Source organism: Micropterus dolomieu, linkage group LG20 (genome assembly GCF_021292245.1).
Source record: "Micropterus dolomieu isolate WLL.071019.BEF.003 ecotype Adirondacks linkage group LG20, ASM2129224v1, whole genome shotgun sequence".
In the NCBI taxonomy this organism is placed as follows: domain Eukaryota; kingdom Metazoa; phylum Chordata; class Actinopteri; order Centrarchiformes; family Centrarchidae; genus Micropterus; species Micropterus dolomieu.
This window is the reverse complement of record NC_060169.1, coordinates 33,387,349-33,400,070: the sequence shown is the minus strand read 5'-3', so window position 1 is coordinate 33,400,070 and position 12,722 is coordinate 33,387,349. Positions and strand designations below refer to the sequence as shown.

The 12,722-nt window shown below is 38.6% G+C and overlaps 1 protein-coding gene across 3 annotated transcripts in view; it reads left to right on the top strand.

The window, feature by feature from the left end:
• The window catches only part of phospho2 (phosphatase, orphan 2), a 4,343-nt gene extending 843 nt beyond the window's left edge, over positions 1–3,500 (top strand). The window contains exons 1-4 of one of the 3 annotated variants that reach the window (XM_046033014.1): positions 205–291; positions 1,030–1,107; positions 1,194–1,288; positions 1,428–3,500. In XM_046033014.1, the coding sequence (XP_045888970.1) occupies positions 1,037–1,107; positions 1,194–1,288; positions 1,428–1,990 (729 nt within the window). In that variant the 5' untranslated portion in view covers positions 205–291; positions 1,030–1,036 and the 3' untranslated portion in view covers positions 1,991–3,500. Of the gene's footprint in view, positions 1–204; positions 292–404; positions 658–1,029; positions 1,108–1,193; positions 1,289–1,427 lie in introns of those variants that run through there. The other 2 variants (XM_046033016.1, XM_046033015.1) reach the window with 2 other exon arrangements.
• Positions 3,501–12,722: the final 9,222 nt, after the last annotated feature.

The following is a 12,722-nucleotide window of genomic DNA, read 5'->3' as shown; positions in this document are numbered from 1 at the left end:
TTCTTTAAAATATATATATATATATATATATATATATATATATATATATATATATATACAAGGTAGTATAATGTATAAGTATTAAGCCTGTGTTTGTATGTGGCAGTATGGGAACGACTTTTGCTATAATAATAACAATTATTATAATATAGTTAAATAGTAGTTATTATAAAAGACTCCAACTGGCGGTAAGTCACCAGAAGGTGGCGGTAATGAGTCCAGAATTGCTGCACATTTTGTAACACAACAAGAAGACAGACAGACCGGCTGACAGATGTCAGGAAGGCTGAGGTTAGTTTGCCGTTGATCTCCGTTTTACCTACGATCATGTGTTTTATGTCTCCTAACCTGGGGCGTGGTGTAGTGTAGAGGACACCGTAATCCTTGTTGTCTCCCATGAGCCTGATCTGAACCGTCAGAGCAGAATTTTAATGGAAGGATCGATTAGCCCGGTTGCTAGGCCGTTTACTTGTATAAGGCGAGAGAGACGATTACACCGGACTTCTTATCAATAATTAGTCACTTAAAACATAGCGAGTTTAAACTGAACTTTTATAATTAGTAGAAAATAACTTAAAACACCGCAGGATTAATTGAGGCGCTGTGGTGCAATCGGCGTGCAGAGGAGAGCAAAGGGAACATAGTGTAATTGACTAGGTGAATGTGAAAGTAACCTGTCTTATGTCTTTGTAGTGGTACCTATTTACCAATAATATTTGTGAATGTAAAGTTGTGTGAGACTCAATGTCAAGAAACAAATGTTTTTCAAAATGACTCTGGTGGTATAACGTTACTTTATTGGCATCACTCACTGTTTATGCTGCTGAAAGATAAGTTGGGCGTAACAGACTGAACAGCTGATAAATTCAACCAAAACCTGTCACCACTAGACTGAGCAAACATGTTTATCTAACGAAAATATTACATAATGAGCTTTATTTATTTATTTAAGGTAAATAATAATAGATTTCTTACTCCAGGTCTTGGTGCATATTGTTCTTTAAATGAAACTGTTACGTATTTATCCAGGTGAAAAATGAAGACGCTGATGGTGTTTGATTTTGACCACACTGTGGTTGATGATAACAGTGACACCTGGGTGATTAGGTAAATACTATACATTTTAATTAATGACTATAAAAGACATCACAAAACACAAGCAACATCACCGCCTTTGTTTTCTCTCTTCACAGATGCCTTCCAGGTCAGACTCTTCCTGACTCTGTGAAGAGTTCCTACAAAAAAGGCCACTGGACTGAGTTCATGGGCAGAGTGATGAACTACATAGGTGAGAATTCATTATTCTACTTTGTAGGCCATTCATACATTCATTCATACGTCCATAAAGCTGCTCATAATATTGTACTCTGACATTTTATTGCTACCTCCATTCTTCAGTCCTCTGACTTTTTTGTGTGTCCATGCAGGAGACCAGGAGGTCAGCCCCGACACGGTTCGCAGCGTGATGGAGACCATCCCCTTCACAGCTGGAATGACAGACTTGCTGACATTCATATCAGAGCATAAAAGCACCATTGACTGCATCGTCATCTCTGACTCCAACACCATGTTCATAGACTGGATCCTCAACTCATCTGGACTCCAGGCAGCTGTCGATCAGGTTTTCACCAACCCGGCTAGGTTCAATCAGCTCGGGTACATGGAGGTACAGTGCCACCACTCTCACGACTGCGATCGATGCCCCGTCAATCTCTGTAAGAAAAAAGTCCTGGAGCTGTACCTGTCGGAGCAGTCTGATGGCGGCGTGGAGTATGAGCGGATATTTTACGTGGGGGACGGTGGGAATGATCTCTGCCCTACTTACTGTCTGAGAGGGCATGATGTTGTGATGCCCAGGAAGGGGTACACCCTGGAGAAACTGCTGGCCAAGCTGGAAGGTCAGGAAGATAACACTTCTCTAAGAGCTAAAGTCATTGCCTGGAGCAGTGGCACTGACATCCTCCAAGAACTGAGAGGAAGTATTCAGTAGTAGCCTGGGCCATGGCGATTTGATCCACTTAAATATTTTGCACTCACGGCAAATATTGAGTCTGCACTATCGAGGGCACATGCTGCTCCCTGTAATTGTTTAAAAATAAATTTACATTATCGACATGTGTCCATTTTAAAGTAAACTTTTGATGGTAAAATTATTGAATTTTTGTTACAAACCCTTGAAAATGGCTGATCTGTCGGCAGGGAATTTTATCTTATTTGACAAAACAGTAACAACCCCTGAAACAAGGATGGACGTATAAGGAGTCATGGAGTTGAAAGGTTTGTCTTTTATTCAGAGGTGGAGGTTTCGAGTGGAGGCATTTGGGCCCAATTACAACACAAATACATTACAAAATCTATGGTGGACACCTTATAATGGCAACCCATTAAAAGATTAGTTCCACATTTTGGGGATTATGCTTATTTACTTAGAGTTACGTTGATCCTGCTTTCATGTACACAAAATGTAAAGCTACAGCCAGCAGCCAATCAGCTTAGCTTGGCATTAAGGCTTGAAGCAACAGGAAACAGCTAGCCTCCTTCTTTTCAAAGGTAAAATAAAAAAAAAGAGTTATAATAGTTATATTATATAAATAATAGTTAAAAATGTAATTTTATTTTATGGGTCACCCGTTTTAATGTAACACCTCTACATTAACTGAATAATATGATTTGAAGAAATTAAACAGTATTTTCACCGTGTAGAAAAAGCAAATCTTGCCAAATAAGTTGTTGGTAAAATGTCATAGTTGTTTAATGTTAACTAGGCTTACAAAAGAAAGTATAAGATCACTCCTGAAAGTTCCATTGCTATAACCCTTAATTTTAGGATTATACAGTCAGTGGGAGAACAAATAACAGTGCTATTTAGGCATTACCCATATTTTGGATTTATTAGCTTATTTTAGTTTTTTATACAGTGTATCTCATATGTGCTGCTCTGTAGCTGTGAACAAGTCTGCCCGTCAGGGATTTTAACTGATGTATATGTACTGTATATCTCAAGTCTGTGGTTTGTAGTCGTACATGTGAAGCTATCTTGATTGTTTAAACCAGGTTTGGATTCACCTGATCATGTTCACTCTGATTTCGCTGTATTGAACAAATGTCATCTATTTGTTAAAGTTAAATGAACAAAAGGGGTCTTGTTATTCTACAATACTCCCCAGGTTTACTGAGTTATGTGGACAACTTTGTTGAGTAAAATCCAGAAGTGTTGTTTATACGTGCGTCTACACAAGTTTTGAGAAGGTTCCAGGTTTTATTTAGTAATATTATCCAAACAAATAGGAAACATTCTTAGATGGTATAAGGGTAATCCTGGGAATTTATTTTATAACAGCCAGTTGATATTACCTGAACAGAGTATTGTGTTTTCTATTTGATGTTTATGGAACCACACGCGGAGATTGTCATGTCATGTCATGAAGCTACATGTGAAATATTGTTTGTTCTTAATCTTGTAATTGTAACAATGCAATTAAAACCAGACACCTCTTGTATCTATGATTTTTATTATGTTCTGTTCACTGAGTGACAAGAAAAAAAGACCCCTGTACACTGCAAAAAACAAATCCAGTACTTAAGACACCTTTGTGAAACTGTAATGGTGTGGTGTTTGATTACATTATGCTTTTTCTTTCATTTTTGCTTTATTTATAGAAATGGAGTTGACAAAGAGACAGCTAATGAAGTCCAGCTGATGTATAAAAGGGGCGTTGGAGCCATGCAGACACCTCCACAAACCTCCACTTTTGGACAAACAATATACAGTTTAATCGCCTTTGATAATCATAGAGAATAGTGGAGGTTTAACCTGCTGAGAAAATCTTAGTATCGAGTCAGTCTGTCTCTCACCTCTCACTATCAGATGATGGCTGTAATGGACAAAATTTGCCAAATGAAAGGAAAAAGGAGAAAAGTGATGATGACGGAAATGGTGATGGAAACCGTTGTTGAGACATTTCACTCAAAATCCCAAATGTCCACCTCATGGTGGCGCAAGTGGGAGAGGCGCGCTCACCTAAAACATCAGAATACATCCGGAAACCCTGGATGTCCATCTTAGATATTTCATAGGATAAGTCAAACCCTTCACCTGTTGATGGCACTTGAGGAAAATTCAGGGGATCACCAAAGTCAGTAGGCTTCATCCTCTGTATATTATATATATATATATATATATATATATATATATATGAGTTAGTAATGTTTATTGATATATCATTACTTTTTATCATTATTATTGCAAATTAGTATGTGCTGTTGCTACCCAAACTTCAACCAGTGGTTAGCTGAGGCTCCATCCACACTACTGCGTTTTCGTTTTAAAATGGAGACCTTTTGCTACATTTGCACTTCCCGGCAAAACGCTACCGACTCCGTTTTTTGCTTTAAAACTCCGGGTGGCGTTTTAGTGCGGACGGGCAAAAACGGAGGACTTTAGATATCTGTCATGCAAAGCAGAAACACGATGCTACTAACAGAGTTCTTAGGTGTGGTATTTTTATTTAAATATTTTGTACCGTGCAAATAATACTAATAGCCTACACTTGTACTGTCCATATTTACTTTGTGACAACTTCTAGACTGTTCTCCGCCGCCACAGTCTCTTTGTACTCCCTTGTTGCAGTAGCAGTCCCAGCTCGTTATTGGTCCATGCAAAAAAAATCTGGTGTGGTTCTTCGTTTGTAGTACTTTATTCTTTTACCTAATCTTCTGTGACTACGGAACAGACCATGTGCTTCATGTTTACACCGGCACACGCCTGCTCAGTGTACCTGAACGGCACTAGATGTGCGTTTTCAGTCGTTTTAATATAGACGGAGATGAAATGCAGGTAAATGCTGGTGTGGACGGAGATAGTATATGTTTTAAAACTAAAACTGAGTAGTGTAGATGGGGCCTGAAGAACTGATTTATCCTCTCTTTTCAGATGCATCAGTTGAATCATGTGAAGATGCAAAGAGATCACTTCCCAAGACTGACAGGAAAAAAAGAAAACATCTCTAAATTGGCACAAATGTAGAGGGCTTTGAAGAAGGATTTGGAGAGGGATGCAGAGACACAGAGACAGACTCAGCAGGCTTTGTTTACTTCTGGAATTCACTCTTCAGTGGGCTTTAGATGAGGCTTGCTGTATTAAGGGAAAATGCTTAGTTGCATAAGTAACAGCCAGGCTCAATAGCAATGCTGTCAAACTGGGATACATTAAGTCTTGGGAGTTTAGACTAGTTTGCTCAGAAGGTTTGGTGTTCAGGGCAAAAAGAGGGATCAAAAACAGTTGGTGTCTGTGAATGACCAGAGGTTTTAGTCCATCATCTTGGGGATTATTGCATTTATGTCATGATTGTGTAACTATAATCAGTTTTTGGGTAGTTACATACAGTACTACCGTTGGATAAACCTGCTGTTTGTGTCTACACAGTGTGAAGAAAAAAAAAAATCCTATCTAAAAAAACAGTTTGTGGCCCATAGTGTCCTCCATAGACCAGAATGCAATGCAGCCATAAGGTATTTTTAAGTTTTTATTAAGGAGCTGTGGGCAATTTTTCCACACATCCGTAAAAAGTACAAGCTAGGTGCAAACAATTCACGTTCTCTGAAGCATGCTGAAAGGCACACAACATGGAGTAACTAACAGCGGGCACTTGGATGGAATTTTCTTTTCATAGAACATTTTAAGCCATTATCTTTGTTTCATACCATTTCAAAGCTGTTCCTTTGCACAGTTATCACTGTTGGTGCTAATTGGAGCATTGGTGGAAAAAAATTGTTGCTAAATTTGTCATTTCAAGATATTTGTTGATTTCCACTGAGACGAATTATCGGTATGGTAGTGTACATTATTTGTTATCATGTGCCGAAGTCCACTATAGCTTTCAGTGTCAGAAACAGTCAGGCTTACAAAAGAATGTACTTGTGATGACCCTCCTGGGCGTACTGTGGGTCCAGTTGACGTATTTGATTATTGTGTAGAAACTTTGCATTCACTTCTTACTAATAGTTGCCCATGTTTTCACAAGACTGTGTACTATATCATCATCTTCAGAAGAATGTACGTAGTTGGATAAAAGCACAAAACACAATAAAATTACCATAAAACTCAATGAGGAGCACTAGATCATTCGTGGCAACATGACTGAGCTCTTTAAAAAGCATTTTTTTTAAATGATCCTAGTTATGATCTATGGTGAGTTCTGTTGGTAAGGAGCTCCACATATAGGTTTAATACTTTGATACTGTTTATTTTGTTAGGCTACACCATGCATATTCCTAAAATGAACTGAGCTGCATTAATTAGTCAATTAACTGATTAGTTGATCTGTAGAAAATCAATCGGCAACTATTTCGCAAATCAATTAATTGTATTACGACGCTCTTTTTACAGAACAAATGTTCACTAATAAAACATTCAGTAGTTGTGGCTTCTTAAATATGAGTATTTGCTTGTTTTCTCAGGCTTCTTTGATTGTAAACTGAATATCTAAGTTTGAACTACTCCAAATTCTTTCTCTCTCCCTGAGAGAAGGAGGAGGGGGTTTGGATTATCAACCCTCTACAGACAGGCCGAAGCGACTCCAAGGAAGAGGTGAAAGGTTTCTCTCCCTAAGTGCTGTTTCTGGGCAGTCTGATCGTAAAACTTGCCACCTCTGATACCGCAGCCAGATAACGCGGAGCCTGTTAAAATGACAAAAGAAACACTCACCAGAGACTAGCTTTCTCCTGAACTCTTCTCTTCGTAAGAAAGAGCTGGAAACCATAAACTGCCCCGCCCCCACGTAACCATGGCAACCAACCTGGCGCAGCAAAGGCTTGTTCGTTTCAAGCCACACACGCGAAGTGCCACGACCTCAGCTTTCCCTCGTTTCCAACAACTTTCCTTGCGTTTTATTTTCTTTGTTTTTGTTTTGTTAAAAGTTATCAGTCCGTTAAGTTACACTAGTTAATTCAAGAACGACCAAGTTCTTTTTAAGCTTTGTGCATGGAGCTAATCCCACGGAGGTCGGGGCCCTGCCACGTAACCCAGCAGTAACAAAGGACACCTGAAAGAACAGCCTAATTGCCAGACCGAGGACGGCCAACGCTTGAGGGTTTTTCTCCATTCCAGACACGGAGAACCCCAGAGAATTCCCTAGCAGAAAGCCAGGAATCGGGCAGCTAGCGTGGGACCCGTGCAACAGGCCAAGGCAGGCCGCCGACCCGAAGTAAGGCAAAACCCTGCATTCTGTGATCAGTGATGTCCAATAGTCTGTTAATCCATTATCTTTAGTCCTTAAACTCCAAGACAAATTTAATCGAGTTAATATCATCTAAATGAGTCAAATCCTCCCCACAATAGAACTCCACCTTCTCATTGTTTAGCCATTGTTTATTTCTCTGATGTATTTAACCGCATTTTATATCACCTTAGTTAGTTAATAAATTCACTGTAATCAAAGGAATTGTGTGTGTATTGCCTGTCTCCAAGTCCCCGCCAAGAGAATTTACCCCTTCGATATGAGACTGACTGACTGATTTAAGATAATTGAGCGATTATTAACTAACTGATCACTAGTGAATAATTGTATAATTATTAAAACGCTACCCAGAGGTTCAGAGACTCCGGGTTAATAAAAACTCCGGTGGTGCCCCGCAAAACGAGAGATTTATGGATTAATATTATCTGAATATTAAAATTCATAATTTGGTATTAATTCTCATACATTTATTAAAACATAGTAGACATGCAACAAGTACCAACACTGTCAATGTTGCACAAAAGATATTATTTATTCATTTCTACGCACTAAGTGGTCAGATTGGTGGAGTAATTGAAATTTGTTGAGGCTAATTTTAACTGCTTAGTTTGACAGGTTACAATGCAATTTGATCAACTGATAAAATTTGTTGTATGTTAATAATTAATAACTACAGCTGTTCAGTAAATGTAGTTCAGCAAACACATCAATTTCGATCTGAAATGTAGTGGAATTAAAGTTTAAAGAGGCAGTAGACTATAGAAATAGCCTCCTGAGTGTTAAATAAAGTATACTACCAATTGCACAGCTGCAGTAGGGAATTATTTTTTTTAAATAACTTTTTGTAGAATGAGACAGATATCATGTGGGGAAAAAAATCAAGCTCAATATTTTTAGCACAGCTTCAGACGTTTTGCAAACACAATGACTGAGAAACATCAAATCCTGTGGACCATGTTGATCAGGTATGTAATTGTCCATTCACATTCAAACGTCTGCTTTTTCTCCAGAATGTATTTTACCACATATGTACAAGTTGGTTAGCAAGGGGAAATGAGCCAAGGAGTTTCAAAGCTAGAAATCAGTAATAAGTTGATGTCTCTGAGGTTACCTATAGTATTATTAATGATTTTCTAATGTTTTTGCCATGTGTGTTATAATATTAGCAAAAGCTGTTTTAGGGAACACAGATCTATGGGAGAAACTCAACATCATTATTTAACACCACAAATGAGGCATGTACATGTGTGATATCACAATAACACCATTTATTATTCATGAAGTGTTGATAAATATTTAAAACAGTAATCCATGAATCCAGCGGGCAACTGTCTCATTTGCACACCGAACTGAAGAGTTGGGTAAGAGACCGTAGGGCAACAATTTACATCCCTCTTTTCTATTGCATTATACTTTTACTAAAACACAGCATTTCATCATAAAACCCCCAAAGATGTTGTCATTACAATCCACGTGCAGAACAAGTTTAATTTTAGAATTTGTCATAATTCAACTGACAATATTCAAACCCATTGTGATTACCATGTGACTGTTTACATTACATTACGTTTAGCTGATGCTTTTATCCAAAGCGACTTGCAATTGCTATATATGTCAGAGGTAGCATGCCTCTGGAGTAACTAGGGGTTAAGTGTCTTGATTAGGGACACATTAGAGGATGTGTCACAGTGGGGAATTGAACCTCTCACACTTATCCACTTCACCTTCACCATTGTTTGATTTTGTTCCTTTGGCAGAGTCAGACTTTGTAATGGCACAGGCAGCCTACAACCATGTCATCCAGAAGGCCCCACAATGTAAGCTACCCTGAGGAGATGCTGGATGCAAACATCTGCTGAGCTGTACTTGCCTTTAGAAGTCAGCTCTCCCTGATCTCTGACCTCCCTATAAGAGAGGGGGAGCAGAAATGAGAGAAAATTATCACAAAAACCTTTTGAACCCAACATGGTGTAGGCACAGTGTTCTGTGTGTTCTGCATGAGCAGATGATAATAGTTAACAGGGGAGCTGGGTCAAGAAGAGAAAGGGCTTCAGCTAACCACTATTGTAAATTTCCATCCATATCGTTCCACACAATCAAATTATTGTGAAGAATGTGGATGACCTAATGGATTTCAGCAGCACTAGGGAATAATAGTTCTAACATCTTGCAGAGGTTTGAAACGGCAAAATGGGGTTGCTATACATTTTTTATGTACTAATATCATCCTTTATCCTTCATAAACTGACCATTGTGTTTCAGTACTGTATGATTTACTATTGTCTGTGTCAGAACAAGATGATACACTTACCTAGCTTGGCCCTCACTCTCCACACTTTATCATGTGCCGATAGAGCCACATATAACCTGCTGAGGGTGACAGGCAATACATTGCCTGTGCAACTTGTGAAATACACAACAATCAATAACTAAATTGAGACTAAGATGTTGCCTGTGCCCTTACCTTGGAAGAAGTTAACTCGGTATTCTCAATATTGTTATCATGGCAAAGGCTGCAGAGAAACTGAAAAAGACATCGAAGGAAGCGAGGAGGAGAGAAAAGAGAGAGTGGCCGAGCTAGAGACCCGAGTCGTCGCTGCAGCCCCTCAGGCTCCTGATAGCGGTGCTAGTTTTTGTATTAATGTTTGTTTTTCTCTAATGTTAGTTACTGTGTTATATGGTATCTTGTCTTGTTAGTTGTTTAATCTGATCTTGGTTTTAGCACTGTGGACCGTGAGAATCAGCATTTCATTAATTTGTGAACTTGGTATGTGGATGAATGACAATAAATGAACTTTAACTTGGATAAGAGTAAATATCAGACTGGCTTTTACTCGTTGGCGTGAGCTATAAGAGTTAAGGATGCAAGACAGGGGACTAGTAAGTAATAACTTATTAACTGGTGTGCTATGTCTTGCTTGATGTATGCCTGTGTTAGCGAAGTTATCGACTCGAGCAAAATCAGCCAGACGTTTCAGCAACATAACTTGACTTAGCAGCCCAGTAGAGGCGAAGAGAGAGTACGGAAGAAACTAAGAAGAGAGAGAGTGACCAAACAGAGGCCCCCAGATGTTGTTAAGAGCTTCGTGAAATAAAGGCACCGAACTGGCCTTCTTTCTTTTGGACTAGTAAGTAAAATTGTTGTCTTGTGTTGTGTTGATAAAAACAAATGCACATGTACAGCTGTCCTTTTTTTACGACAGCAGTGAATTACACTCTGGAACGGAAGGGGCGCCACATCGCACAAAATACCAAATCTTACATAAGTTGCTTTAACACTCCCTGAAAATGTTCGTTTAACTTGCTGCAGCAAAGGACAGGTGTACTCCTGTGACATCACCGTTGGCCGTAGTTACAGGTTCAACAGAGCACACTTCTGACCACACTTATCAGTGATGTTGGGTGTGGTACGTGTGACATAATTTCCAAGAAAGAAAGGACTGTTGGTAAAATTTGGATAATTTAATAGGCAAATTGGGGGATGTTTAAGAGTCTCATATTATGCTTTTTGTCTTTTTCCTTCTCCTTTATTGAGTTATATACCTTTTTTGTGCATGTAGTCCACCCCAAAGGGAGTTCCCATCTCCCACAGAAAACTCTGCTCTAAACTGCCTGAAAACGGCTCGTTTTGTGACTCGTTCTGTGACGTCACAGGGATGAAAGCAAAATTTGCGTCATATAACGCTCGCCAAGCGGCTAGTCCGACACGCCCTCAAAAACACCGGTGGAAAAACACTAAGCTGCAGCACACACCTCCTCCCCCTTCCAAACACCAGCTACCCTCCAGGCAGTGGACATAAAATTGTTATTGTGATGTAGAGACAGAGCTTAGTTAAAACTTTATGGATGAAAGATACTTTTGTTACAGATTAATAACTCACCACTCTGAAACTCTTGCTCCAGTCTATGTTACCAATCTGGTCGGCAACATGTAGCCTACAGCTGAACCGAAGCCCTGTTTTCTCTACTTGTGATTGCCTGGTCGTCCTTAACTAGGAACTGCGCATATGCAACTCCCAGCAAAGATCTTGTAGAGGTAAAATGCATCACTCCATAGCTAAAACGAAGCGTTCAACACACAGGGTGAAAAGAGGAGCTGCAGCAATGTGCAGTATGACAAAAAATATGGTGTTTTTTGAAAATTAAACCATGTAAACCTGTTCTGTACACCCCCTAAATAGGATTTTGAACCTGAAAATGAGCATAATACTAACTCTTTAAAATTACAAGTAAGCTCATTATTTGGAATAAAATACCAGATTGAATTTGGGCATTGAGACATCACTTAATCCATTTCACTTTAAATGTGTTGTTTAAGTCAATAAGTTCAATAATTCAAAACCACCTTCCTTTCTGGACAGAGATAGTATGTCTTTCTTCAGGTGATGGTGTCTGTTTTTCCAAATAAAATTAGTGAGTATGTTATTGATTTCCCTGGATGTTGAGACCTGGGCAAACACTGAAAGAGCAGGATAAACCAGTCTAGATATAACTTCAGCCTTGTTTAAGAGAACTCTTCCAAAAATAGACAGGTCATGTTCAAGCCACATATTATACTATTGTTATTGTTTAGTTAACATATCTTGAGTTACATCAATTCCTAAATATTTAACAGTCTTTTCACCAGAATGCTGCATATGCTATAAATATCTATATCAAATAGACTTTCAATTCAATTCAATTCAATTTTATTTATATAGCGCCAAATCACAACAACAGTTATCTCATAGTGCTTTTCATAAAAGAGCAGGTCTAGACCATACTCTGTGATGTTATTTACAGAAGCCCAACAATTCCCACCAAGAGCAAGCACTAGGCGACAGAGGCAAGAAAAAACTTCCTTTTAAGAGGCAGAAACCTCGAGCAGAACCATGGCTCAGGGTGGGCGGCCATCTGCCTCGACCGGTTGGGGGTGAAGACTTAAGATTTGACATTTCCCTTTGTTAAGTAACCTCAAAACCTTTGAAAATTCATGTATTACTTGAAGAGTTGGTTCAATTTGATGCTTATCTTTCAGAAACAAAACTGTATTATCAGCCAGTTGTGTAATTTGAATTTCACTTTGAAATATAGATAAACCATTTATACTGGGACTGTTTAAAATCTTTAATGAGAGTGACTCTGCTACAATAAGAGGAAATTTGATAGCGTTGTACTGTCAAATGTACTGATCTATTGACTGGAAATCTTTTGGAGGTATTGGGATATAAAGGTGTTCACAATGCTGTAAGCCACAATAGGAACCAGTATACTCCTGGCTATGCTGTTATTATTTTTTCATGATTTCACATTTCTTATTCATATGACTATTGATGTCCTTGTATAATAACTTTACCATGGAAATAGGTCCAGTTTTCAATAGACATAGGATCTCTGTTTGGTTTAGGCATCAAACTGATTAATCCTTGTTTCATTGTTGTTGTCATTTCCTAATTTTAAAAAAACGTTTTATACACTAATATAATTGGAGCTTTGATAACATCC